General features: G+C 44.7%; 1 protein-coding gene and 1 long non-coding RNA gene across 4 annotated transcripts in view; one reads left to right on the top strand and one right to left on the bottom strand.

Annotated features, from left to right (window-relative positions):
* The first annotated feature begins 1,728 nt into the window (after nucleotides 1–1,728).
* LOC116822268 (uncharacterized) lies at nucleotides 1,729–27,461 on the top strand. The gene is made up of 3 exons (XR_004373118.2): nucleotides 1,729–1,826; nucleotides 26,990–27,073; nucleotides 27,240–27,461. It is a non-coding gene; the product is annotated as an uncharacterized LOC116822268 (long non-coding RNA).
* Nucleotides 4,558–27,815, bottom strand: part of ELP6 (elongator acetyltransferase complex subunit 6) — a 55,146-nt gene continuing 31,888 nt past the window's right edge. For 2 of the 3 annotated variants that reach the window (XM_032776004.2, XM_032776003.2), the window contains 4 exons: nucleotides 14,167–14,294; nucleotides 12,470–12,662; nucleotides 9,836–9,982; nucleotides 8,660–8,892 (listed from right to left, as the gene is read on the bottom strand). In XM_032776004.2, the coding sequence (XP_032631895.1) occupies nucleotides 8,764–8,892; nucleotides 9,836–9,982; nucleotides 12,470–12,662; nucleotides 14,167–14,294 (597 nt within the window). In that variant the 3' untranslated portion in view covers nucleotides 8,660–8,763. Of the gene's footprint in view, nucleotides 8,893–9,835; nucleotides 9,983–12,469; nucleotides 12,663–14,166; nucleotides 14,295–27,815 lie in introns of all 3 variants that reach the window. The other variant, XM_032776002.2, reaches the window with a different exon arrangement.

The raw sequence follows: 27,815 nt of genomic DNA, 5'->3' as shown, positions 1-27,815 counted from the left end.
ATGGGGGACTGTCAATATCCGGATATGTTGGGAAAATACACTCGGGGCACAGACTATCCAATAGTTCCTGGATTGCAATTGCAGACAACTTTTTATTCCAGAAGGTTGAAAAATGCACTAAGGGGGAAGTGTTCCAGAACTCGATTTAAAAATAGGGAGGAACTTGTTGAGAATTGAAAAGTAAAGGAAGCTGTGGTGAAAGTTGATCATGAAATTCATAGAGCGATTGTACGTGCAATTCTAAGGAAGAAAGTAGAAGGGAGTACAGCAAGATAGGCCATGGATTTTCAGGAGGTGATTTTGTAAGCTGAGGAGCTAATAGGGAAGGTCCCAATGGGAATTCAAAGAGTGAGGGGAAAACCAACCGGGAGAGTTGGCAGTTCTTTTTCAAAAGGGACACTATTAAGGGCCCAAAAGCAACCTTTGCGGGGAGGTGGTGATAGGCGGCGGCGGGGCCGCGCCTTCACTACGGGCGATGGGTAGGGGTCATCGAGCGCCGCTCAGCGCCAGGCACCACACGGAACTCAACGCCACAGCACTTCGACCCTTTCCCTACTATCACCCCTTACGCCGTCTGTCCTCTCGACCAACAAATGCGCGGCACCACGGCGATGGTGCTAAGAACCGCCCTCCGGCACCGGCCACGCCCACTCCTCAATGCCATACAAACCACAACCCCTCCTGGCGCGGCCTTCGCCGATCATGCCCTTTCAGATATCCTGCTCCATGGCGGAACGCAGCGCTTCCGGCGGTCCTGATGCCAGAAATGAAAGGCGGCGGGGACTCGGCGCCGCTAGTCAGATGCGCGGGGCGGCTCTGGCACGAGGCCGGACCGGGGCCAGGGGGCAGCGCGAGCCCAGACCGGGCCAGGCGTCCTCGCCCCCAGCGGATGGGTGCAGGCAAAGAGCCAGGCTGGAACCCAGCTGGGCCCGGTGCTGCTGCGCCAGGTTAGGAACAGCCAGGCGAACAGGCTCCGACGCAACAAGGCGAGGAATGCCCCGCCAGAGCACAGGCATACCATGCGGTATGGAGGACAGAACACGTGCAGCACCAACGATAGACAGCACATGGCAGCAGGGCGAGCAGAAGCACCGGGTAGCAGCTAACAGTTGGGATGAGGCGTGGCACCGGAACAAGGACGGGCTGAGATGGCACTGCAGTCAGGAGGGATCCCATGTGGCAACGGAGACTGGAAAACCATGCAGTGACGAACCAGGAGGTAACCAATGCAGCACCAGGCTGCGTAACTTGCATTGCCAATCAATATGAAGGCTGCCACATGGTTCTGTGGCAAATCTGATGTCACAAATCAGTAAGATGTGGCGCAAGTATCCATCATGACAGGTACGAGACCAGGCAGGACAGCTCATCATCGCCATGCTGCACCAGCTGTTAAGTTGGCGCATAGTCTAAGGATCCATGCCATGCAGGCCATCTTAGGTCAACACAAAGCAATACCCCATATGCTGTCAGGGACTAGGTCAATGCTAATCTCAAACTGTTTTAAGTCTCACAGGATGTCCCCAGGCTTTCAGTCCTTGCAAGTAGTTGCAGCACATGGGTGTGGGCACTAAGGGGAGGCTAAATACAATCTAAGCAGGAACAGAATATCTCAACTAACAGCAATGATAAATATAGTCACATATATTACTGAGGGAAATTATTTCCTAATTTTTTTTGAATATAACACACACACACACTCACTCTCTCTCTCTCTCACTTCAGTGTTTCTCCCACTGCTCTCAAAGAAATCAGAAAGGGGACCAGGTCAGCACCAAGAGAAATATGAGGGTTTTCAATTTGCCATTATTGTCAGCTGCAGGCAAGTAAGGTAGAGTCTGGGCGGGGGGGGCATTGTGATGCTACAGTATCCATGGTGGTTTCTGCAGAATTTAAACTACCATAAAATAAGAGAAAATGTTTCCAGAGCCTCATGGTTGTAAAGACAGACTTCCCACTATGACTTGCTATGGAGCTGCCTGCCCCAGGATAGCTCCAAGAAATGCCCCATCCAGCTCCAGGGGATGTCAGCCCTGACACCTACTGCTTCTCCATGGAGGGAAGCTAGTTTCATGCAGGGAAGGCAGCAAGATGGAATGAAGGGACTCCCTCAGACCTCTGATCTTGTGTGTGTGTAAATGTATGCAGGAGTAAGGCCTCAGCTGGAACTCATCTAATGGAGGCAGGGTCTGACTATTCCTCTCACACTGCGGAGATCATTCTGAGAGATGAGGTTACAGTTGTGGCAGACAAGCTGAACTAATAAGAGATTATTAGAACATTTCAGTAGGCCAGACTCACACATAGTGCCTGTAAGTAACCAGCTCATAGCTCAGGTCTGCTGTAGCACAGTGCAACTATGTCAGTGTGATTGGGTCATCATGACCTCCCAGGACTCTGTGCAAAGTGCAGCTGCCCAATGATCTGTTAGGAAATAGGAAACATTGCCAGTTTCTTGCAATTTAGCTAACTGGCTTTGGACCTGTTTTTAAAAGTACACCTTTTCTGTACAAATATGGTGCCACTGGAGTGAGAGGAGGGTTGGAGTTCTGCCAATAGCAGATAACTTAGGTCATGCAAGTCCCATAAGAACATCTTGCAGAGGCAGCAGTAGAAGCCCTATATAAGCCACACATGGAAAACAAAGGAATTCCTGTGCCTTACCTGCACAAGACAATGAACAGAGGCAATGAAAGGATGGTGTTAGTCACAGGGAAGAGAAGGAAAGCCAAGGAATGGTGGAGGAGAGAAGTAAAGAAGGACAAATCGGAGGAAAAAGATGGAATCGAAAAGGTACCATGTACCTCTCCAATGCTCTAGTTTTGAGGAATATTTTTTCCCATCTCCTCAGCTGATGCTAAAAAATTCCACATTATACACAGCACTAATCTCTGTATCCTGTAGTTTCCTGTCGCTTAAATTATTTTATGCCTTTGCTCAGGGAGTTCCCCTAATCTGGGGATGTAGCATCTTTTATGACATTGCTACATGTTTGCCACTGCTAGCAAGTGCTTTAAATAGTGTCTTGTTTAAAATACTTCAAATGTCATTATCCAATTGAAATTCCAGGGGGAATGCAATTACCCTTACCCAAGTTACCCCAGTCTTGACCACAGGTTAATTAATATTCCTATTGTTGCAAAAAGATACATGGGATCTTTAACCACCACATGTGATCAGGGACTTGAAAGACAACACTTCCATCAGCACACACAGGACCCCAGTGCTGTGACTAGGCAGGCTGTTGGTCCAGTTTTTAAATGATTTCCCCATCTCCAGCACTGAGGCAAAATTGGATGTGCTTTTGTCCAGTATTGTGGACAGGGGACACCATTGTGAAGAGCATGACACCCCATCCCCACCAGGGTGACCCTGCACACACCATGCATGTGAGGTCACACTGATGGAGTTGGGGTCACACAAGAGGGGGCAGGCCCATGCTGCTCCCAGAAGTACTGGAGTATCCAATGCTCTGGGGATGTGCGAGTGGCCACCCTAGCTGCAACGCTGGTTTAGGGCTGATTCGGAAGAGTGCCACCTACTGACTCAACACTAGAGCAGGGGTAGGCAACCTATGGCATCCATCCCAAAAGTGGCACACAAGCTGATTTTCAGCAGCACTCACACTGTCCGGGTCCTGGCGACCAGTCTGAGGGGCTCTGTATTTTAATATAATTTTAAATGAAGCTTCTTAAACATTTAAAAACCCTTATTTACTTTACATACAACAGTTTAGTTATATATTATAGACTTATAGAAAGAGACCTTCTAAAAACGTTAAAATGTATTACTGGCACGTGAAACCTTAACTTAGAGTGAATAAATGAAGACTCAGCACACCACTTCTGAAAGGTTGCGGACCCCTGCCCTAGAGGTTTCCCATCCAAATACTGACCTAGCCCAGCCTTTCAAAATCAAGGCTTGAGGAGGCCTGGCTGCAAGCACTATGGCTTCCAGTAAATGGGAACATTTCCAGTGAAAAAGAAATTCTGAGACATGGCTCCTTTAAGGACCTGGGAACGCATTCATTCGTTCCAGAACGAACTAAAAAGGTACCTAATTCGCACCTTCATTAATGTGAACTAAATTGAGAGAGTCTGGGGGTTCATGGTCTGACCCATTGAGATCTAGAACATTCCCTGACCATTTGGAATTGATTGGATACAGTGTTCAAAAGGTTATCATGTTATATCCAAACAGAAAACCTAGAAATATCATCAAGCTGAGTGCAGGGCCTCGCAAACCAGCCAATTAAGGAGGCTGGAGATAAAGGTCCAACTGAACAGCAAAATATTATCATTTAGTATTCAATGGAGAACATTCCCATTATCTTGCGAAAACAAGAATCCCTACACCTCTGGCCAGGTACAAGACATGCTTTGGGTTTTTTACATACCTGCTGGATGTAAAACTGCTTTTAAACTCATATTCTAGCCCTATAATTTACTTATATTGGGTGTGATATAATTTTGACCAGGGACTGCATTGATGCATGGCGCATATTGAGATGGTATACTGTGGCATGCTAAACCAGCACATCTCTGGTGACTACATCCATTTTTGTAGGTTTCAAGATTTTATTTAAAAATAAAATTCCAACTCTAGCCCATCTGGCTGCAAAGAAAATCTTCCAACTGTGACCCATTGCAGTGATCTACCTAAGACAGCAGAGAGAGACTGAGGGCTTGTCCACACGGCCCCACAATGCAGACTGCAGGGGCATGCACTGCAGTATACACTAAAGCGTTGCACTCTAACTGCCCATGTAGGTTCTGCTAGAACGAACTAGAAGGTACCTAATTCGCACCTTCATTAACATGAACTAAGTTGAGAGATTTAACCAGAAGTGTGACCTTCACCCCTCCCTCCTTTCATCTTAGTGCAATAGTAACTTTGAAGCCCAGTGAAGAAGATTTAAACTACCACGAAGTTAACTCGTTCACTTCTGGTCATTTAGCAGAAACATCCAGGTCATCTGAAGAAATCTAGCCACAGCCTGATGAGAGTACCAACTTTTCTCCCTCTCACCCTGAAGCTTCTTATTTAAGCTCCTTCCCATCGCCGCAAAGATGGAAGTCTCCAGAAAAAGCTCAGCTGAGTAACAATACTTGTCACTTAATACATGTAATTTTTTTTAATTAAACTCTGATTATGATCTCCCAATAGGGTTTTCTCAGACACACACATTAGAAGCTGCTAGTATATCACAATTGTCAGTAACAGATTGTATTCCATGCGCCAACTGGGACTGAGCATGCATTGTGCTAGGCTCTGTGCATAATACACAGCAAGAGAGATGCCCTCTAGAGGTTGCACTCTAAATAGACAAACAAAGGGTGGGATCTGTATTTCTTAGAATAAAGAAGAAGAAAAACATCATAAAGCCCTTTCAGGCCTTCTACAGACACAGTCAGAAGAGAAGCACCGGGCTATTTTTTCCCTGTACAGATCACCTGTAGCTGCTGCCTCATTTGGTATATTTCAGTGATTAAACCAAATCTTAACCCAGTTTAAAATAAGTTCTAGAATTTTGAAACTTTGATTGCCAGGCCTTTCCAGTGCCAGCACTGACTCCTTCACTCCTACCTTGTATCTTGTCTAATTGGAATATATTAAGAAACGGATAGATAACAAGACATAAAATATCATATATAAATCCATGGCGTAATCATATCTTGAATACAGCATGCAAATATGGTTGCCCCATCTCAAAAAAGATATAGGAATCTGAAAAGGTTAAAAAAGTGCAACAAAAATGATTCAGGGTATGGAACGGCTTCTGTATGAGGACAGATTAATAAGATTGAGACTTTTCAGTTTGGAAAAGAGATGACTAATGGGAGATGTGCTAGAGGGCTACAAAATCATGACTGGTATGGAGAAAGTAAATAAGGAAGTGTTATTTACTCCTCCTCATAACACAAGAACTAAGGGTCACTAAATGAAATTAATAGGCAGCAGGCTTAAAACAAACAAAAGGAACTATTTCTTCACACAATGCATGTTAGGATATAGATATTCAGGCCTGTCTGCAAAGGCCTATACTTTAAGAATGTAAGTGTATTCTTATCACTTAGCTAGTTATAGAGGTATAAAAGAAAGAATCAAATCACATGTCTGAGTAATGGCCTTCTCTTGTACTGTGACGCTAGGCCTTCAGCTAAGATGTAGTTAGGCAGCCATAAGCTGGGAAGTTATGGTCACATCCTCTACATTCCAAACTAGTCACATGAAATAAGGATGTATTAGGCTATTGAGGAATACAATCCTGCCCTGATAGTCCTATCACCTCCAGAAAAAGGGAAGAGCCTAGAAGATGTAAAAGGAAACTTAGTTTGATAGCATCCTGTCTGGCAAGAAACTCACTTATCAAGACACAGCTGGAAACCCTTATGTCTGTATAATGTAGTTGTGAAATCCTCACTTCTGTCTTGTTTTGTATTTGTTTATTTGCATGGTCTCTGTCTGGTTCTGTATTGTTTCTGTCTGCTGTTATAATAATTTTGTGGGTATAAACCAATGAAGGTGGTGGAAGTTAATTGTTAAATAATCATATTAACAATATGTTAAGGATTTGGTTATGTTAATTCAGTAAACATGATTGAGTTTAGGAAATAGCTTAAAGCAAAATCAGCGTTTACTATATAGTCTCAGTCAATCAGGAAAGTAAGGGGGAAGGGAAACAGGGACTTGGGGGAATTGGGATCATGTTTGCTAAGGGGGAATGGGAACAGGGAATAGGAACAGGACACAGAGCAAGGCTCTGTGGTGTCAGAAGCGGGTAAGGGGGACACTAAGGAAGGAAACTGGAATCATGCTTGTTGAAAGTTCACCCCAATAAACATTGAATTGTTGCGGCTTTGGACTTCGGTATGTTGCTCTCTGTTCTATGCGAGAAGGTCCATTGAAGTGAGATGGTGAAGGAATAAGCCCTCTTAACAATGCACCAATTTAATCTATGGAACTCTTTGCCGAGGGATGTTGTAAGGCTAAACTATAACAGGGTTCAGAGAAAGAATAGATAAATTCCACGGACGATAGGTCCATAATGTGCTATTAGCCAGGGACTAGCATCCCTAGTCTCTGTAGGCCTAACTAGGAATAGCACACAAAGCATTATGCAACACTGAACAAAGTCAGGCCTAACAGAGGCTGGGTATTATACAGTGGAAAACGCCTGGGAGTTACCTGTCTCTCACAGAGTTTAGGCAACCATACGATAAGGAGGAACGTCATTCCTGCATGGTACACGCCTGTTACTGTGTTTAGGAACAATGCAAAACTCCACTGTTCTTTCTGTTTCCATTTCTGACTCTCCTATACCATTTTTTTGCTTACTTGTGATTGTCGTTAAGGCATTATTACTACATAAATCATATCATTCTTGGTTTGTAGTAATTAAGGCAGTATTGTTCATATTTAATATTAGTTTGGGGGTTTAGTAATTTTTATAAAGGGGTTGGACTGCAAATGAATAATTTGTGACACCGACAATATGTCCATAAAAATCTCTATGCTAGTTGTAATGAAGCAAGCTGTTTTCTCTAGAGACCGGAGCGCTCTCTAATGATGCGTGCACTGTCCAATAAAAGATTTTGATTGGACCTTCGCTGGTGTTGCCTGTCACTCTCGCTGCAGACAAACGAACCGTGTGTCAGTATGGGGCACTGGAAGTGACCAACATCTCTGTTGCCAGAAGCTGGTAATTGAGCGACAGGGGGTGGACTCACTTGATGTTTACCCGTCTGTTCATTCCTTCTGGGCAGTTGGCATGGCCACTGCCAGAAGACAGGCTACTAGGCTAGATGACCTTGTGGTCTGACCCAGTATGGCCATTCTTATGTTCTTAAGCATTTCAGGGCAGGTACTGTCTCTCACTGTTTGTACAGTGCCCAGCACAACGGAACTGCAGTCTTGATGATTAGGCCTACACTATAGCAGACCTTAAGGTGGCCATCCTGCAGCAAAAAACTTCAGGAACCAGACTTCAAAGAGAAACTGCTGAGCTTCAATTCATCTGCAATTCTGACACCATCAGCTCAGGTTCAACAAGACTGTGAATGGCTTGCCAACTACAGACCAGTTTCTCCTCCTTGGTTTCACACCTCAACTTGCTAGAACAGGACCTCATCCTCCCTGATGAACTAACCTCATTATCTCTAGCTTGCTTGCTAGCATATATATACTGCCCTGGAAATTTCCACTACATTCATTCTGACGAAGTGGGTATTCACCCACGAAAGCTCATGATCCAAAACGTCTGTTAGTCTATAAGGTGCCACAGGATTCTCTGCTGCTTTTACAGATTCAGACTAACACGGCTACCCCTCTGATACTAGGCCTACTTTCTTTCAAATAAATGAACAATAATAAGCTGTATCAGACTATCGAGATGGCAGCTGCCTGCTTGTTAATTATATTTAAAATTCATTACATTTTGCTCTTCTTTGCAATTCGATCCCTTTGTATATTACAGTGGAATGCTGCTGGACAGTAAAGGGAGGGGAACTCATTTAGGCCCAAACCTGCAATAAGCTCAACTCATGCAGATCCCTCCACCTGCACAGAGTTCACTGCAGGACTTGTTTCTAAACGCCACTTAGTGCCAATGCAAATTCTGCTCACATCACATTTACTGGATTGGTCGTGGAAAGTGCTAAAAAAATACCGAGGCTATATTGCTGGCATCTCCTGTTTTTCCCCAGGTATCAAGCACCGCTCTCCCCTTGGCCTCAGGTCCTGTGCTGAATTGTGCCTTGGAATTCACAACACAGCTGCTGACATCCCTCTGGCAAAAAATGTGACATTCTTGTCTTGAATTTTATACTGGTAGATTTGGAGGAGATTCCGCTCTGCTTTCAGCTCAGATGACCCCTTCTGAATGATCTTTAACTGCAAAGGAAAGGGAAAGAATGAGAAGCTGCTTCCTTGTGGCTCCAATCACAGCATCCTCCTTCCAAGAGAAAGGCCTGAGCACGTGATGTGGTGTTTGTGTTAAAATACCTTTAACATCCGCAACTGACCTGGCTGGAGGATTCAACACTGTCATTTTGGAAAGCCCTGTGCAGCCATCTTAACAAGCACTAAACCTCTTTCTCAGTGCCAGCCTTGGCAGAGAGGCCAGGCAGCAAATCGGCCCTCAAGACTGAAGTGCTCTCTCCCCCCTGGAGGGGATCCAGCCAGGTCATGGATGAGACCGACTGAATTTATAGCACACCTATCACCTTAGTGTCAGGGCACAAGCTTGCAATAGCGCAGCCTGTGCTGCAGCTGTTCTGTGTAAAGAACTTCAGTCTCCAGGACTGTCTGTCCAGCACCTTTCATCAGCACTAGATTCACAAAAACATGGATTTCACTTGATACTTCTCCCATTTGCAGAGTCCACAGGCCAGATTCTAACCTGCTCTGGCTGCTTCACACCACTCTGTAGTGCTTTTTACTACTACACTGATTCCCCCAACATAGAGAGAATCCCTAGGTGGCAGAGAGCTGGTACAGTGTCTCTCTGTCATCCTCACTGGAAGCTCCCAGGAGGTGCGGCTGAGGAAAGGGAATGTAATTACAATGGCACAGTGCTCTAGCATCCTTGGCTGCTGGGGGCAGCAGGATATAAGTTAGCCCTAAGACTGATCTGAATTATGCTGGGGCCAGACTGGTGCCTGAATCAGGAGCTACGAAGAAGCCTTAAAATCCCATTTGCACTCAACCCCCTGAACTGCACAGAACATACCCTGGCTGCACCTGAGGCTCTAGCCATGCATTATTGGTGAATGTAACAAGTTATTATGTCTCATGACAGCATCGGAAGCAGGGAACATGCTTTCACAAGATTTACCTGTCCGTGAACATCTTTACAGAAGCCGGTAGCCAGCCCCTCTGCCCAAAGAATTAGGTTGCTCTGGTGACAGAGGGAATTCACAACCAGTTCATTCTCCTCATCTTCTGAATCATCACTGCTGTGCACTAGCACCACTATATTCCCCTGGAAGAGAAAGTATCACACAGGAATTAATGACTCATTGACAATCAATTTTGGATTATGAGAGGAGATCGGAGACATGGGCTCACACAAACACATTGCTACTAAGCCACTTAGCTTCATGGTATCTGCGTCAATCTGGGTTCTGAATCAGAGCCAAGTGGGAGAATAACCAAGCTTATATATAACTCTCCAGCCTAAAAATACATCCAACCTTTGTTACAAAAACTTCCAACACTAGATAAACTGATCTGTCTGGCCAAGCAGCCGACATCCAATCTGTGAGCTATACCTTAAAGAACCATCTAATAGACAACTAGCTGAAGGGGCATTGCCTGGGGGATTATGTCCAATGTTTACATTTTGTGAAAGAAAAGAAAGAAGTTTTATAAAATCCAAAACTAGTTCCATTAAAAATATATCATGAGAGTCTTTGCCTCAGCCCACTGACTATTTAAAGTCAAGTCAAATTCCAGCCCAAATTTAAAGTTTTCCAAAAGAGAAAAAAACTACCTTGTACAGAAATAAAAATATTTCCATTATTTATTTATTTTTAAATTACTTTGGAAACAATATTCCAAACAAGCAGATATTTACTGGCACCATTTTCATCCCAAACATTGCAGCATTAGCAGCCAGCGAGAGAATAAAAAGGTGATACTGACTAGTCTATTTTTGTGATCCAAGCTATAAGAAATTGGGGGAGAAGGGGAAAACACTGCATAAACAGTAAAAAAGATTAATTTGATATTTTAAGGTTCTTTCAGCAGTAATACTGTCAGGAGTTACTTGTACACAGATAAGAGAACTTCTGAAATGTTACCTCAAGTCATACATACTGTTTTGTGTGTGTGTGAATATAATCAATTTCAGAACTGTGCAAGTGGTGGTTCCATTCCCATCCCAATCAATGGGAGTTATCCTGGAACTGACAGTGACACTTGTCCATGATCTGGCTCTTGCTAGGTTCACTAATAACTAAAAAGCCCTGCTATACTGAGGGATCTGAAGTCCAATAGACCACTAGTAACCTGAACTAAAAATTAAGACAGTGTTCTGAAAAGTCACTACATATCAGACCATTAAAATCACCTTGTTCTGATTAATATCTTGCTTTCTCCCCCACCACTTGAATTTTGCAGTGACTGAGGAGCTATTTTCTCAAGAAACACTAGCTCTGGGAATCAATCTTTTATGCCTTTGATACCCAGTTTAAAAGTAGTGTATATACAAAAAATTCGTCTCTGGCTAACAGCATGTGAGAGGCCAGTTGTTGAAATGATATCTGAAGGGATCAGCACAGATGCTTTCAGGACTAGCGAAAGAATGGCTCCGAAGCAGTGATTAAAGATCCTGAATATTCTGGTCCCCGGGAACACACTGTTAAAACTCTGCATTTTCCTTTGATGACACACTGGGTATGTATATAAAAGGAGAGAAATTTGAACTATGCTCCAACTGCCTTTGGTTTTATAACTTCATTCTTAAACTATGAAATTGCTGATTGAAAGCTGTTTATATATTTTTCCCCAATTAAAGTGAAACAGTTTAATCCAGGGAAGCTGAGCTAGCTGTAACAGAACCAGCCCTTCTCCTTAGTGGGCACAGGGTGCAGTGGTGCTGTTTGGTGATTACAACGTTGATTTGTTTAAAAAGCAGTGGGTGTGGGATTTTCTTTCCCCAAACTTCCATCCTCAAGTTGTCCTCTTTCACATTCTGCTTTCAACTACCCCTTTCACCTAGTGAATCCATTTTCTCCATCAGAAGACTACTATCCACTTAAAAATCATATGTATAGGAGCTTTTCCCCCTCCTCCCACTACTTTCCACTCTGGTCAGTGGCAAGGCAGGGCTTCATTTACTTTAGCGTCCTGCTGTGTCAAAAAACACCAAGGAGCTTCAGCACAGGACACCTCGCTCCTGTAATAAGAGACAGATTACCAAATAAAGAGAATAGAAACTTCTCCTCCTTCCATCCAAGTAACTCAAAGCACTTCACAGCTGTTAACTCGTTATGCCCCAATATCCCTAGGAGGAAGAAGGGTTACTTATCACTTTCCTGACTACTGAAATGCAAATACCTCTGGGGTGGGACATGGCAAATATTTAACAGCACATAGCAACACTACACAGCACTTTAGGACAGGATATGAATACTGTATCACATAGCTGCATCCTGGCACTTAAATACTATGGAGCACTCTGACATATCTTTGTCTAGACTGAATTGAAACAGCAGAGGGAATTTGGGTAGATAGCATGTAACTACCTGAGTTAGAATCTGGTCAGGATCCTAAAGGGGAAAGCCCCACCCACACAGGGAGCGCCACAGGATCTGCAATGGCCACAAGCAGTCAGGAACTCTGCCCCTCCGTATAGAGCACAGTGCCTGCTCACCCCTGCTCAGCAGCACTGACTCAGAGGGAAGAGCACCACCTAGCGACCCAGGCCGTAAAGTTACTGAACTTTGGGAACACTACACAACAGTACCTTTAACTGGGAGCACACTGCAACTCTGCAGTAATGGATGAAATCCAAAACATCAACTGGCCTCACACCCAGGCTGAGCAGGATGCTGAGATCGTCCACCAGCAACACGGGGCATTTCCAGGAATCACTACCAGAGGCAATCAGGGATGTCCGGACAAACTCATACATGGTTTTCAGGTTGGAGCCATTTTCACTGGAAAGAGGAACAGAAATTCTCACTTGGCCTGGTCTCAGCATGGTTTTTGTACTGCAATAGCTATAGCACAGAATCGCAGCAATGTAGGGCTGGAAGCTCGTGTGGATCTGTCTATCTGAGCTGGAAATTATGCCTCCAGCTCCTCTGTAGACATGCCCATAGTTAGAGCAGTACAGCCTATCTAATGCGGATGCAGTTATACTAGCATAAATGTGCTTTGCACAGATACATGTACCTTTATACAGCTATAACTAGGGCCCTACCAAATTCAAGACTGTGAAAAATGCATTATGCACTGTGAAATCTGGTCTCCCGCTGTGAAGTCTGGTCTTTTGTGTACTTTTACCCTATACTATACACATTTCACAGGGGAGACCAGCATTTCTCAAACTGGAAGTCCTGACCCAAAAAAGGACTGGGGGGTTTCACACGGTTATTGTAGGAGGTCACAGTATTGCCACCCGTTCCTCTGTGCTGCCTTCAGAGCTGGGTGGCTGGCATGCAGCAGCTGCTGGCCAGGTGCCCAGCTCTCAAGGCAGCCCCCATCAGTAGCAGCACAGCAATACCCTACCATGCCACCCTTACTTCTGCACTGCTGCCTTCAGAATTGGGTCAGGACCCCTGCCGTTAAACACCGTGAAATTTCAGATTTAAATATCAGAAATCATGAAATTTATGATTTTTAAAATCCTCTGACCCTGAAATTGGCCAAAATGGACAGTGAATTTGGTAGAGCCCTAGCTGTAACTATACCCACACTAGTCAGGGGTCCCATTGTCTTAATTTAGTCTGCTTCTAAACTAATATAATGGGACGAATGCAGTGTGTAGTCAAGTGTCTACAGAAACTGGCCTTTGGAGTTATACATCAGAAAGCAGTAATAGCAGATCCCTACTGCAAAGCCTTAGCTGCCCTGGTGGCTTATACAGCTGAGTTTCAGATCGGAGAAAGATTCCCCTCTAATTAGCTCCTTAGTTTCAGTAATTCACTCAGCACTTTTACAGCTCACTGGCAGACTACAGAGTGCAAGGAAGGCAGGAACAGAGCAGAGGATGGAGCACAGTCCCTCTCTCAGCAGCCAGAAGAGAGAGGGAAAGGGATAATCTTAGCAGTGTGGGTATTTCAGGGTTTTGATTCATTTCCATTTGCGAGTGTGAAGTTAATGCCAGTGAGAATTGCTGGACTGACAGCCCATGAGAGCAACTCATTTTATTCAGCCACACAACAGGTACAGCCTGGATAGCTGCAGTGCAAACAACACACGCACTGCCCAGCGACTGTTGCCTCAGACCTGCCTGGCTCAGGAGGGTTCAAGAGGGTGTTCAGTCCCAATCCTTCACCTCATTGCTGCAAAGAGAGGCCAGTTAGTGGTAGGTGTCATGCTGTTGTTTCTGATGCAGATACCAGGAACTAGACTGAGAGCTAGGCATCACAACAGGTGGCAACATTTCTAATCCCAAGAGTTACTGGCTGTGCCTCTTCCAAAGCCCCAGAGCATTACCTTACAAACTGAAGGGGATTGGTCTGCCCCACATGCTGCTCCTCACCAAACAAGACATCAAAGCAGGATTTCAGGCCTTCCAAGAACACAAGCTGTCCCCGCTCTTTTGCTGCAGTCAGACTGACTCCCTGGAGGAGGGGGAAATACTGTCTTACACAAACAAACAGTGGCAGAAGAATGATACCAGTGGAGTCCCAAGTGGATCTGTGGCCTATTTTGATAAAGTCTCATCTAAACATGCTAATAAAGCCAATACCCAGCTGGATGTTGCACAGCCACTAAGTCTGCCAGTTCTGTTTCACACATTGCTGGACACATTTAGCTTCCCCTTTTCAGCAGATGGTCCCAAAGAACAGTCAGGAATAGCAACATCCAGACACTGAACCCTTCTGTGGCTTTTCAAGTTCACAGAACCTTAAAAACACACCAATTAAATGGGTCCTCGCATCACCCCAGGGAACCAGGTGGCATCATTGTTATCTTACAGCTGAGGAAGCCAGAGAAGTAAAATGACTTGCCCAAAGCCAGAGTGTGTGTGTAAAAGCCCAGATTAGAATCTAGGCATGCCTGGTTCCCCATCTTGTGCTGAGACAGGCTCTCCTTCAGAACTCTCTACTACTTCACAGGCAAGAACACTTGCTCTCTGCACCTCTCCTTTTGGCAGCCAGAGGATCAGGGCATTTTAGCACTAGCTCTCTATGAACCCAGCCTGACTAGATCTTGTGTCAAGCAGTCTCTAAACTTCCCAAGACAGAGTCTGGGATGGGGAGAAAGGAGGAATGACTGAGAAAGTCACAAAATTCTCCTCTACTCCCAGCGCTTAGTAACTGTCCCCTCAGCCAGATGTGCACCATGCAAACCCTGCACTCAATCAGGGCTCCAGAGACCAGCCAGTAACCCATGAAAGGAGGCACTCATTGTACACAGTAACAAGGTTATGGAATGTAGATCTTTTGGGCTATCTCAGGGTTTCCTACAGCACCCAGCAGCATGGTATCCAAGAGCTGATACTGTACTTCCCCACGTCTGAGCTCATCATTCCCCCATGTGCTCTGCTGTGAACAGTTCACTCATCTGGCCTTCAAGGACAGTGGAGGACTTACGATTGCCACCTTCTTACAACATTTTTTAGCCATCACTGTGGAAACAACAGTCACTTGGCAACATTAATTCATCCAATGTAGCTACCACCCACAAGCCAGGTGTGCCTGCAGTCACGGAGAGCACTGTAAACAGGCCAACCCAGTAGCTGGGCGGTTTATAGAAAGTAAAAATACATCAGAGATTACTCTGCTGTTCCCTGCCCTGGCAGGGTTCCTACCCAGTCCTGTGCTTTGCCGCCCAAGCCCTGCCTCAAACACTTTGGGATTGTTGGCAGCTGCTAGAGAGGAATTATTATTACAATTAAGTCTCCATTTACATGGGTTCCCAGGCACAACACTTTATGTTACTTCAATTCTAATATTTCTTCTTTAGCACCTTCCAAGAATCTCAAAGTGCTTGACAAACACTGATTATCTGGCATCACAACCACCATTATCTCCATTTTACCATGAGGAAACTGAGGCAGCAGAGACAAAACTGACCTCAGGTGTAACTCTATTGGTTTCACAGGACTTCTATATCAGAAGTGAATTTGGTCCAGACTCTGCTTTTCAGGTGTCCAGAGCACTGGTGTTACAAAAAGCCCCGCACTTTTCAAAGTCAGGCTTCAGCTGACTTGCCCATGAAGTCAAAGTCAACACCAGGGGCAGGACAAAAGGTCCCAGTATCCTGAGTCCCAGTCCATCGTTTAACTACTAGAACATCTCCCTTCCCTTTTTCAATTTGGCTCTCTTTTGTTGAGTACATTGTAGCTGCCTGGCATATTCATCTCTGGTTCACTCTGTTCTGGGGCAAAATCTGGCACCTGTTACAGTCATAATCAACCAAAGCTATTTCAGTAACACGTGTTCTTCGATCATCTTATTTCAGGAGCACCTTTTCTAGCCATAAGATTTTTACACACTGATCTGACTATGCTTTTGAAATGAAGGTTGCTCCATGAGGGAGAGAGAGGAAAATTAGTGCAGACAGTTTTTCAGTGTTTTGGCTCACTAGAAATTGAGTTGCTAATCAGTAAAATAGGCAGCTAGAGGAGCGAGGATAAGATAGAAAGTTTACCAAAGGGTGCAGCAAGCCTTGTTTCAATATGGTATTGCTCAATACTCACAACTGGCAAGCCAGGCTAGGGTTGGTTCATTCTTGAATGCTAGGAGAGAGATACACCAGTAGGCCTGGCATATGTTGACAATAACAACGGTAGCTGTAATGTAGTGAGGAAGATTGCTTCTTTTCTTAGATGAGTTGCTAAGTGTGTCTGTATATCTGCCTTAGAGAATTGCCGAAATCCTCTGAGGCAGGAGTCCCAGGAGAGATGAAATCCAGAGGCAGACAATAAATTTGTGAAGTTTCTAGTGTGCACAGTAGGGAGAAAAGTAAAAATAGCTATGTTCCTACAGCCTTAGTTAACTGCTTAATAAGCACTGTACATCATCTGAACCTCACAGCACTCCTAGGAAGCTATCCTCATTTAACAGACGGGGAAACAAACAGAGAGATGCAGTGATTTGCCCAAGGTTACACAGCAAGGTCAGTGGCTGAGGCAGGGATAGAGCCGTGTCTCCTGATTTCTAGCACCATGCTACATCTACCCCCTCCCTTATTAGATAATCAAAATTAGGCTGCAACATGGTAGATTTCAGCTTTTTTCGCTTTCTTATTTGGAAACGCTAGTGTGAGTGTCTGGTCTGTAAGAGATGTTCAGTACAAGTGACTAGTTCCAGCTGTTTTGGAAGCTTGGCATTTTCCCAAAAGACCCTAATCACAGATGACAGCAGTGGGAGAGAAGAGGGAAAGTTTCACCAGATAAAGAGGAGGTCATTTCCAGGAAGGCTAACCTTGCATTTTCTTCTTTGTGGATGCACTCCTTCAGAGCTTATCAGCTGCCACATATGCACTGCTTGTGATATGAGAGACAGATCTACGCAGCTTCCTTTCCCAGCTGGGCAGAGAATGTCATTCATCAATGCTGATGCCAGACAAGGACTATACAAGGCAGTATAGAAAATGTGGCCTTGGTGCAACATTTTCCATCTCTGCCAGTTGACAGGGTTGGAAATTTTGACAAATACCTTCATCTAGTGAAGGCTACTGGGGTGTCCGATAAGTTGCAGATTCAGATTAATCTTTTTCCTTGCATTAAATCAGCCTTAACTCTGCCGTTCATTAAGACAAGCTAATCTTTCTGGGCAAATTTCTGGAAAGAAATCATTCAAACCCATGGCTAGAATCTTGGCTGTGATTTTGCAATCAGTCCAAGGGAAGGGGCTCTTTGTTTAAAGAACAGAATTGTTCTTTTCAACCTGGCCCTTTCATTTTCAGCACAGGCACACTGTGCAGGGTTGACCAATAAAATGTTTCAGTTTGTATCATAAGAATGGCCATACTGGGTCAGGCCAATGTTCCATCTACACCAGTATCCTGTCTTCTGACAGCAGCCATCTCACACATGCTTCATCTAAGTCTCAGTGACCTCTCACGTTTCACATTCTCCCAGGAGAGGCAGATCACAGCAACTCTCAATAGCAGCACGCACGCACGCACAACACACACACACCTCTCTCTGCAGTTTTCCTCCTTTGGCTGGGAATCGCTCCTTCTCACACCACCACGGCTGACAAATTCCACCAGAGGCTGATTTGGATTTTGGAAATCAAGCTTGCAGTGATATTTACACACTAGAATCCTGCCAAAAAACAGGGTGGAAATGGAAAATCTTAGTTGCATAATAAGCTTCAGTAAGAAGTCACATCAGGGAAACCAGTTCCCAGGCCAAAAAAACCCCAAACAAACATTCTGTTACATGACAGATGGAAACAACCAAAAAACCTGTGTGAACGTAGTTAGTTGTGTCATAAATAGATAGCTAAGGTTAATGTTTCTTTCACCTGTAAAGGGTCAACAAGGGAACCAAACACGAGACCAGAGACCAATCAGGAAACCGGATTTTTCAAAGCTCAGGGACGGAATGTTTGGTCTGTGTCTTGTCTGGCTCTCAGCTATGAGAGGATTCTTTCTTCTTCAAGCTTCTAACTTCAGTTTCAAAGTTGTGAGTACAAAGGTAGAAAACAATAGGCTGTTATGTTTTTTTTTTGTATTTACATGTGTGTAGTTTGCTGGATGTTTTAAATTGGATATCTTTTTGAATAAGGCTGTTTATTCATATTTTTCTTTTAGTAATTGACCCTGTATTGTCAACCTGATACAGAGAATATGTTTAGTCTTTTTTCTTTCTTTTTATATAAAGCTTTCTTTTTAAAACCTGTTTGAGTTTTTCTCTGGTTAAGGCTAAGGAACGAAGAGAGGGGAAATCTCTTTGTGTTAGCTTGACTAGGTTTGAATCTGCATAGCCTCAGGGAAGGAGGAGGGGGGAAGGTATTGCCCGCTCTGTTTTGCATTCAAGGAGTTTAAGTACAGTATCGCCCAGGATAACCCAGGGAGGGGGAGCCGGGAATGAGATAAAGAGGAGACAAGGGGAGGAGCTGTTTTCCCTTTGGTGTGAGACTCAGGGCTCTCTGAGTCTTGGGTCCCCAGAGAAGGTTTTGGGAGCCCAGAAGAGGGAGTCAGGCCCTGGAAATTCCTGGCTGGTGGCAGCGACATCAGATCTAAGCTGGTAATTAAGCTTAGAGGGTTCATGCTAGCTTCTCAGTTTATGAACGCTAAGGTTCAAATCTGAGTAGGAAGCTACGACAAGTTGCCACCCACCTGATAAACTGCTGAGCTACGTTAAAAATCCCTGAGTGATCATATGCGGGTTAGTCCAGTGTCGACCGTGGGTAAAATATTGGAATAATTAATTTAGGATGCTATCAACAAAGAATTGGAGGACGGAGGCTAAACATACAATGAATGCCAGTCAGCTTGGTTTCATGGAAGGCAGGTCTTATCAAACAAACACGTTGGGGGAGGTGACAGGATTACAGGTCTGGTTGATAAAAGCAACTGCGTGGATATAGTATACTTGGATTTTGCCAAAGCTTGATTTAGTTACCACATGACGTATTTTGATTACAAAAAAACTAGGGCACATATTACATATCAGATGGATTAAAAACTGGGCCACTGACAGATCTCAAAATGTAGTTGCTGTCTGGAGATATCAATGAATGGAGTTGTTTTTAGCAAGGCCTCCAGGGATTGGTTCGTGGTCCAATGCTATTTAATATTTTTACCAAAATTAGACAATGTTATTAAATCTTTACTTGTAAAGTTTCCATATGACACAGATTGATAGGGTAGCATATAACGTGGAGAACAGGTTACTGTTACAGAGTGATCCAAATTGCCAAGTTAAGCAGTCGCAATCCAACAAAATGCATTTTAATACAGCCAAATACAAGGCAGTACACCTGGGAACAAAGACTGCAGGTTCCACCTACAGGAAGGGAGACTCTGTCCAAGTCTACACGACAAATTGTGGTCAATGCAAGTATTGTTGGCATACACCTGCTACAGTTAGTATATTGCTCAAACACGTGCATGCCTGGCTCCTTGCGTCAGGCAGCACGTACTCACCAGGAGTGCCTGTGGCGATGTACACTCTGGTATCCCATGTGCAATTTGTTATCATGTGAATCACTGTCTTTTGGGATATTTTCGCAATGCATGTGGCAGAAACAAGTTGCACAGGGATAACTGGGAGCTAGGGGTCAAGCTCTCACCATGCAACTTTTTCAATCCCATATTACTATTCATAGCCCATAATTCTGCTGCCTTTTTTTCAAGTCCCACAGACCGATGCAGAACCTCTTGCTGTCTGTCATCTCTGACAGAAGCACGGCTCCTACACAGCTCTGTGTTGTTGTGACGATCATTGCAAACACAGTTGAATGATCTTCCGGTATTTGCAGAGCTGCAAGAAGAACTGCAGCCACAGGGAAAATGGCAGTTTTTGTGGAGGACAGATTGCTGAAAGACATAGAAAAAAACAGTTCAAAGATTGCTGGAGGCGTTCATGGTGCAGCTGCAGACAGTGGAGTGCCACTTTTGGGCCAGAGAAATGAGCACTGACTGGTGGGATTGCGTCATAATGCAGGCTTGGGATGACAAGCAGTTGCTGCAGAACTTTCAGCTGCGCAAGGCCACATTTCTGGGCCTGCATGCCGAGCTTGCCCCAGCCCTCCAGTGGAGGGAGACCAGAATGAGAACTGCGCTGACAGTGGAGAAGCAAGCGGCAATCACACTGTGGAAGGTAGCAAAGCCGGATTGCTACCAGTCAGTGGGAAATCATTTGGGAGTTGGAAAATCCACCATGGGGGCCATTGTCATGGAAGTGTGTAGGCCATTAATTGTCTTCTGCTGTGCAGGACTGTGACTCCTGGCAACGTGCAGGACATATTGGATGGATCTGCAGCAATGGTGTTTCCGAACTGCAGTGGGGAGATAGGTGACATGCATGTGCCTATTTTGGCACCAGCACATCTTGCTCGCAGAGTACACCAACAGAAAGGCCTCTTTTTCTCGTTATGCAAGTGCTGGTGGATCACCAAGGAGCTTCACTGACATCAAAGCTGGCTGATCAAGTGAGGTACATGATGCTTTCATTTTTAAGAGCAAACGACTGCTCAGAAAGATACAAACAGGGACATTGATTCCCAAGCAGCAGATTTCCATTGGCGACGTTGAAACGCCAATAATGATCTGGGGGTCTCAGCCTACCCCTTGTTCCCCTGGCTCATGAAGCCATACACCGGCCACCTCGACAGCACCAAGGAAAGATTCAGCTACCAGCTCAGCAGGTGCAGAATGATGGGTGAATGTGTTTTTCATAGATAGAAAGGATGCTGGTGTTGTTTACTCACAAGGCTGGATCTCAGTGAAAAAATAAATTCTCATTGTTTACAACTGTCTGCTGTGTCCTGCATAATATCTGTGAGGCAAAGGGGGAAAAGCTGCCTCCAGCGTGGACGTGGAGCGGCTGTCTGCCGAGTTTGAACAGCCAGACATAAGGACTATTAGAAGATTGTGCCAAGGTGGAGCTATGCAGCTGAGAGAAGCCTTGAAAGACCACTTTAACAGTCAGCCACAGTACTGTGGTTTGCAAGACAATGCTCAACCTGGCCCTGAAATTTTGGGGCCTGTTAGGGACTGTGCACACTAAGCACCCCACCTATGAATATAACACTGTCACTGCACCTATTCATTGTCCATTGTTTGCTGTACATTTATTACTGTTACGATGGGTTTGTCACTGATCCTATGAGTTCTATCACACCGGACAAGAACCAATGTGAGCTTTCACTTCCACTAGGCATCCTAGGGTTTATGTTGTGAAGTAATAAAGATGAGTTATTTTTCCAAAAATAGAATTTTATTGAATAACAAAACCAGTGCAAAAAAAAATCTGTTTAATTAAAAGCAAATACGTTAAAAACTTTTGAAACAAATTAACAGGACAGAATTTAACAAGAGGAAAGAACACTCATATCCATTTCAGACCATTTTGGCAACACATATAGCACCCATGGCTCTCACAGGTCAGTGTTCGTGAAGCTGTCCTTATGGTCCCCCGGTGTGGTGTGGAAGGGATGCAGCCCCTGATGTTATGAAGAAATTTGGGGTGGGGGTGGTAAGGAGATCCCACAATGGAGTTCTCCATTGACTGCAAAGAGAAGTGAGGCCCTGCTTCCTGAACCACCTGCTGGTCATCAACAGTCTGCAGCATCTGTGTTTGCTGCTGAAGAAGCCCTATCATATCCAGGTGCATCTCCTTCTCCTTTTCCTGATGGGACTTTCTCCCGTATACTTTCTTTCTTTCTCCACATGTCTATAACATTAATCCTCCATGCCATGTGCTCACGGTCTTATGCAGCACTGGCTTGCAGGATCTTGCTGAACATTTTATAGACTCATAGACTTTAAGGTCAGAAGGGACCATTATGAGCATCTAGTCTGACCTCCTGCACAATGCAGGCCACAGAATCTCACCCACCCACTCCTCCCAAGTCCTCTTCTTTCTCCTCCTTGTCATGGTCAGGCCTTCCATGGGTTTGGAGGTGGCACCCCCTTTAAGGCCACAACAGCAGCAGCTATAGATAAAGCAGGCAGAAGAATCATATTTATAGTCACAGCAGAAAGCAAAAATGAAGTTTTTGAACTCTCTTGCTGCCTTGTTCCCCGAAAGTTTTAAACGAGACATGCTTATTGACATTACAGTTTTGGAGCACCTCAGCACAGCACTGTGGTGGGGATTTTAGTCAGTTTTTCCTTCCTGAGGGTAACAAAGGCACAGAGAACCCAGCCATGGTGGTATCCTAAAGCCCCACAGGCCCATAGGTCGCTAGCCTGTTTACTGCAACAGTGCTTGCTGAAGTCATCATGGAGTGGCATGGGAAAATGTCCTACTACAGAGGAAGAAACAAGGCTGCCATCTGTAGAAACCTTCAGGAGAGGAGCAGTGTACCTCCATAAAAGTTTCATTGCGATCTCTCAGGAGGATTCAAGGGACATNTGCTGAAGTCATCATGGAGTGGCATGGGAAAATGTCCTACTACAGAGGAAGAAACAAGGCTGCCATCTGTAGAAACCTTCAGGAGAGGAGCAGTGTACCTCCATAAAAGTTTCATTGCGATCTCTCAGGAGGATTCAAGGGACATCCCTATGCACATAAACAAACTGTTCCGCATGTCCTTCCCTCTGCCTAATACTGCAAGGGAACAAAAAGCAGAAAATTCTTCTTCTATTTGTTGTACTGCTACTTCTTTAACTAGGAACAAATCAAAGAGAAGTTGAACCCTGTGTTCTGCTAAGTTGGGGTCAGGAGCCAACTGTACATTTAAACACTATAATGGACAATGCATTCACACACTTACCCAAGGTTGCTTCCCTTGCATCGGACCTGCTCGTTGGGACTAGCTAGACTGTGGTGGAGCCTCAAACTGATCCTTGCTCACAGCATAACTGGATCTCCTGGTCATGTGTCCTCCATCCTCTTCCTCCTCCTCGCTGTTCACAGCAGGAGTCTGCATCTCAGGCACCACAGAGGAATCCATGGCGCTCTGCAGGGTGTTGGTGGGGTCTGCACCAAGTATGGTATGCAACTCATCATAAAACCAGGAGATCTGGCTCAGCACCAGATCGACTGTTGGCTTCCCTGACCTCTTGGTACGCCTGCTGCAGTTCCTTTGCTTTCAGATGGCACTCCTGCTGATCCCTATCATACCCCTTCACCTGCCTTCCCCCTGCAATCTGCTCAGAGATGTCCATGTTTCTACAACTGGTCCATACTCACATCTGCACAGCCTCTTTTCCCCACACGCCTAAGAGATCCCATGCTTCCTGTCTTCCCCAGACAGGATCATGTCTACAGCATGTAACCAGTATTGTTTGCTGGGCAGTTGCACACAAACAAGAAAGAACTGTGCTCCCCAAGTTAGGCATTCAGAAGAAGACATTTAAAAAATTCACAGAGTTTTTAAATGGAGGGAGAGAGGGTTGTTGGTGTCTGTGACCTCTGGGCCGTGGAATTCACAATTGTGACCAGAACAGTCACTGTCTGACATTGTGGAACAACTGTGAGAGGACCGTTAGGGTCGACATAGGTCACAAAGTGTCTATCCTCCCACTGCATCAACCATGGCTCTATGTCATTCAGCGAGGTGGTTTTACCGTGTCACTGTCACAGGGCACTTATACTGACGGGAGACAAATTTGAGTCGATGCAAGGCGACATTTGTAGTGTAGACCAGCCTCTCTCTTGGGAAGTAGTGACTCCGAGAAGGACTTGGGGATTATCATAGATAATCACCTTAACGTGAGCTCTCAGTGCAAGGCTGTGGCAAAAGGGGCTAATGCAATCCCTGGATGTGTACGAAGGGAAATATCGAGTAGAGGAAGAAGTGGTCTTGCCTCTGTACACTGCACTAGTAAGACTGCTACTAGGATACCGTGTCCAGTTGTGGTGTCCACATTTCAAGGAGGGCCACAAACATTTTCCAGTGACTGGAAAACAAGCCCTACAGTATGAGGCTTAAGGTGTCCAATTTATTCAGCTTACTGAAGAGAAGGCTGAGAAGTGACATGATCACTGTGTACAGGCACTAACACGTGAACAAGATAGCTGACAGTGGGGGGCTTTCCAACCATGCTAAACAGGGACCACAAGGTCCAATGTCTGAACGTTGAAATTGGACAAATTCAACCTTGAAATAAAATGCAGTTTCCCAGCAGGGAGGGTGATTAGACACTGGAACAGCTTACCAGGGGAGGTGGTGGAGTCCCTATCGCTTGGAGGCTTTAAGGCAAGATTAGAAATCTTTCTAAAAGATATGCTTTAATCCAGCTTCTTGGAGAAATTCTAAGGAGGAGCAGGGGCTCAAGCTGGATGGTCATGAGGATTCCTTCTGGCCTTGGAATCTATGAATCCTCCTGTTCACTGCCTTCCTTCATGGGCTGTGGAGAACAGAATTGCCTTCATTGCCCTTAACATGCTCATAATGTTTGCAGCTCTGCTTAAAGACCATGGCTTCATCCTGCAAGGATGAGGAAAGAAGTTTTTTTCCTGAAGCACAATTAGCCAGATGTATTCTGGGTTTGTTTCTCTTCACTTTCCTCAGAAGCATGAGAGATTGGCCACAGCTGGAGATAGGAGACCGGACAGGGTGGACCAGTGTTCTGATTAGGTACAGAGAATCCTCTGGCTAGATGCCTGGCTGGCATGTCATTCTCACATGTTCACGGTCAAACCAATGCCTTCCCAAATCCAAATCTATTTACCCTCAGGTCAGATTCACAGAGACCTTGAGGGGGGAGGGTTCACCTTCCTCTGCATCGTGGGACAAGGATTGCCAGCTGCAGATCACACCTAAACAATTCCCTCCCATTGCAGGGACCTCAGGCACTTAGTGGCACCTTGATCTCTCCTGTTCACTGCCTGTCTCCTCAGGTCTGAAATGCTTCAGTAGAATTAAAATCTTTGAGCTCAACATAGAGGTATCTGTGTAAAATTGAATGGCATGTGATATTTAATGGTCCCTCGTGGTCTGAAAATCCATGGTCTCATTGTGTGAGGTACTACGTGATATACAAAACCGCAATCCCTGCCCCCAAAGAGCTTACACACCCATACTGATTTCAATGACGCTGCTTCCCTGGATGTACTCAGAATCTCATCTGCACACTTTAAATGACCAGAACATGTTTCCATGACTTTTTTCTCTGGTAAAAACCTGATACCAGTCAAGGAGAGAGAGCAGGTCTCTACTGTTACTTGTGCAATGTCAGTGGAACTGTTAAGTGTTCGGATGGAAGGTCATCACCAGCAGAGCAGGCGCTAGGAACCCAGCTTTGACTTAGCAGTGCTGGTACTTAGAAAAAAGAAAACAACATCTTTTATCTTGTAAATTAAGCAAACTTTGTTCTGGAGTCAATGAGACAAGAAACAGGGAAACACGCCAGGCTCTCTTTAGAGAGTCACTTCGGAGTATAGTATCACTGCACTGAGGCTGTAATAAAAGCGATTGTGGGCCAAGTTTTCCACTGGTGTAACTTGCCACTGTGCCAACTTTACACCAGCAGAGAATTTCTTGCTCTGTGCTAAAGCTGTGATTTCCATAGCGAGTAAAGCCATCCCTTTAGATTTTAAGTTCTTCTGGACCTTTTTTTTTTGTCCAGAACCTAGCACAATGCAGCCTCTAGCAGAAACAGACATAAGTAACAATTACCACATTTCTAAAGTGTTTTGAGATCCTTTGGAATGAAGCCTCATAAGTATACAATGCAATTATATTATTATGCCTTGGACTTCCAAATCCCGCTAAATAGAATAGGATTATCATTGTAGTAATCAGCTCCTCTGTGCCTGGGACATTTTAGCTAGGGGATATTAGTCTCAGTGGGCCAAAGGCTCCACTTTTTGTTAAAATTAACATAATTTATACATATAAAATCACACTGAGATCATCGAACGTTAATAGATAGTGCTGGAGTCCAATCTGCAGCCCTTACTCATCTGGACTTAAATGGGACTCTACTCACATACGGGCTATAGGATCTCAGAAAGGGCCTGATTCTTAAGTACAATTAATAATCCCATGCTGAACTACAGGGTAACTGCTTTTTATAATAGCCCCTCCTCAACAAAAGGGCCTTGCCTACACTGGGGATTTCAGCCAGAGGTGCAAAACCCTAACATAGACAGGCAAAAAACAAAACCAAACCCTGCACATACGATGATTTGTACTGGTGAGTGAAATCAGAGGAAGCTGCATCCATGCAGATTGCGGCTTATGCTGCCTCCAGTAGGAGTCTGCGGCAGTGCAGCTACACTGACAGTTGTAATTGGGGAAAATCCCCTTTGTAAACAAGGCCCAAGTCGAATAGCGAAATTATCTATCCACGAAACACCTGTATTAAGATTGACACTGTGTTAATTTAGACAGAAGTTGATGTAACCTCTGCATCAGATCCAAGATCTTATTGCAAATCTAGGGGGCTTCAAATAACCCATGGCACAACCTTCAATGTCAAAGAGCCTCCAAGGAATTCAAGGACTACCATCCACACAGAGAATCCTGAAGTTATATTATAAGATTAACTCAGAGCACTGAGCCCAAAGTCAGGAGATTTAACTGTCTCTTGGAATTCACCGAGGAGAACTGGATTGTTCCTTTCAGCACATCCCTTTATGGACAATAACACTGTTCACAGCAGTGAGGAACAAAACATTTCAGTCTGCATCACACACATGCTCCAACTACTCCTCATTGTTCTCTCACTTTTTCAGAGTCTCCCAGGAGAGAGAGAAATGACAGCAACACCTATTACTAACAAACACACAGGCCTTGTCTGCACTGGGAAATTGCATCAGGTCAGAAATCATATTAACCAACATAATATTCCTCTTAATGTAAGCAAGGATGCTCATGGCTGGACACGGTTATCCCTAGGGCACTGTCTCTGTCTACCCTAGCTGCTAAGTGACCTTTAACATCATGTCAATTAACAGAGTTTCTAACATGATGCGTTTTCCCAAGGTAAACAGAGTTGCCAGCTTGGCTGCAAATCTCCCCGCTCCAGGTGCCTCAGTAGTGGTGAGAACTGCTCCCTGTTACAGCTGCCACAGAACCAGCAGAGTCCACCAGAAGCTGATTTGGGCTGAAGTGTGGAGATCTAGTTTGCAGCTGCCATTACTTACTACAGTCCTCCAAAGAAATGTGTGAATGGGAGGAGAAAATAAAACTTTACATGTAATCTCATCATCTTACCAAGGAAAACTCATTCCACTCACTTTAGGTCTGAGCTCTCTGCCTGTTCATCTCCTATTACAAGGGAATAATTGGGCACTAACTTTTGTCTCTTGCCTTTTTCTTAGATTGTAGGCCTCTTGGGACAGGGACCCTCTTTTTGTTCTGTTGGTACAGTCCCCAGCACTATGGGTCCTGGTCTATGACTAAGGCCCCTGTGTGCACTGGGAATACAAAATAAATAAATAAAGTGAAATAAGCAAAATGCAATTGCTTTATAAAGCACCAAACCCAACCCACTGTCCACGGCACAGAACACCTCAGCTTTACAAGCATCTTTCCCTGCCTTGTGACAGAGTGTGGGGA

Source organism: Chelonoidis abingdonii, chromosome 2 (assembly GCF_003597395.2).
Source record: "Chelonoidis abingdonii isolate Lonesome George chromosome 2, CheloAbing_2.0, whole genome shotgun sequence".
Classification (NCBI taxonomy): domain Eukaryota; kingdom Metazoa; phylum Chordata; order Testudines; family Testudinidae; genus Chelonoidis; species Chelonoidis abingdonii.
The sequence above is the reverse complement of the archived record's forward strand: the minus strand, read 5'-3'. Positions and strand labels throughout refer to the sequence as shown.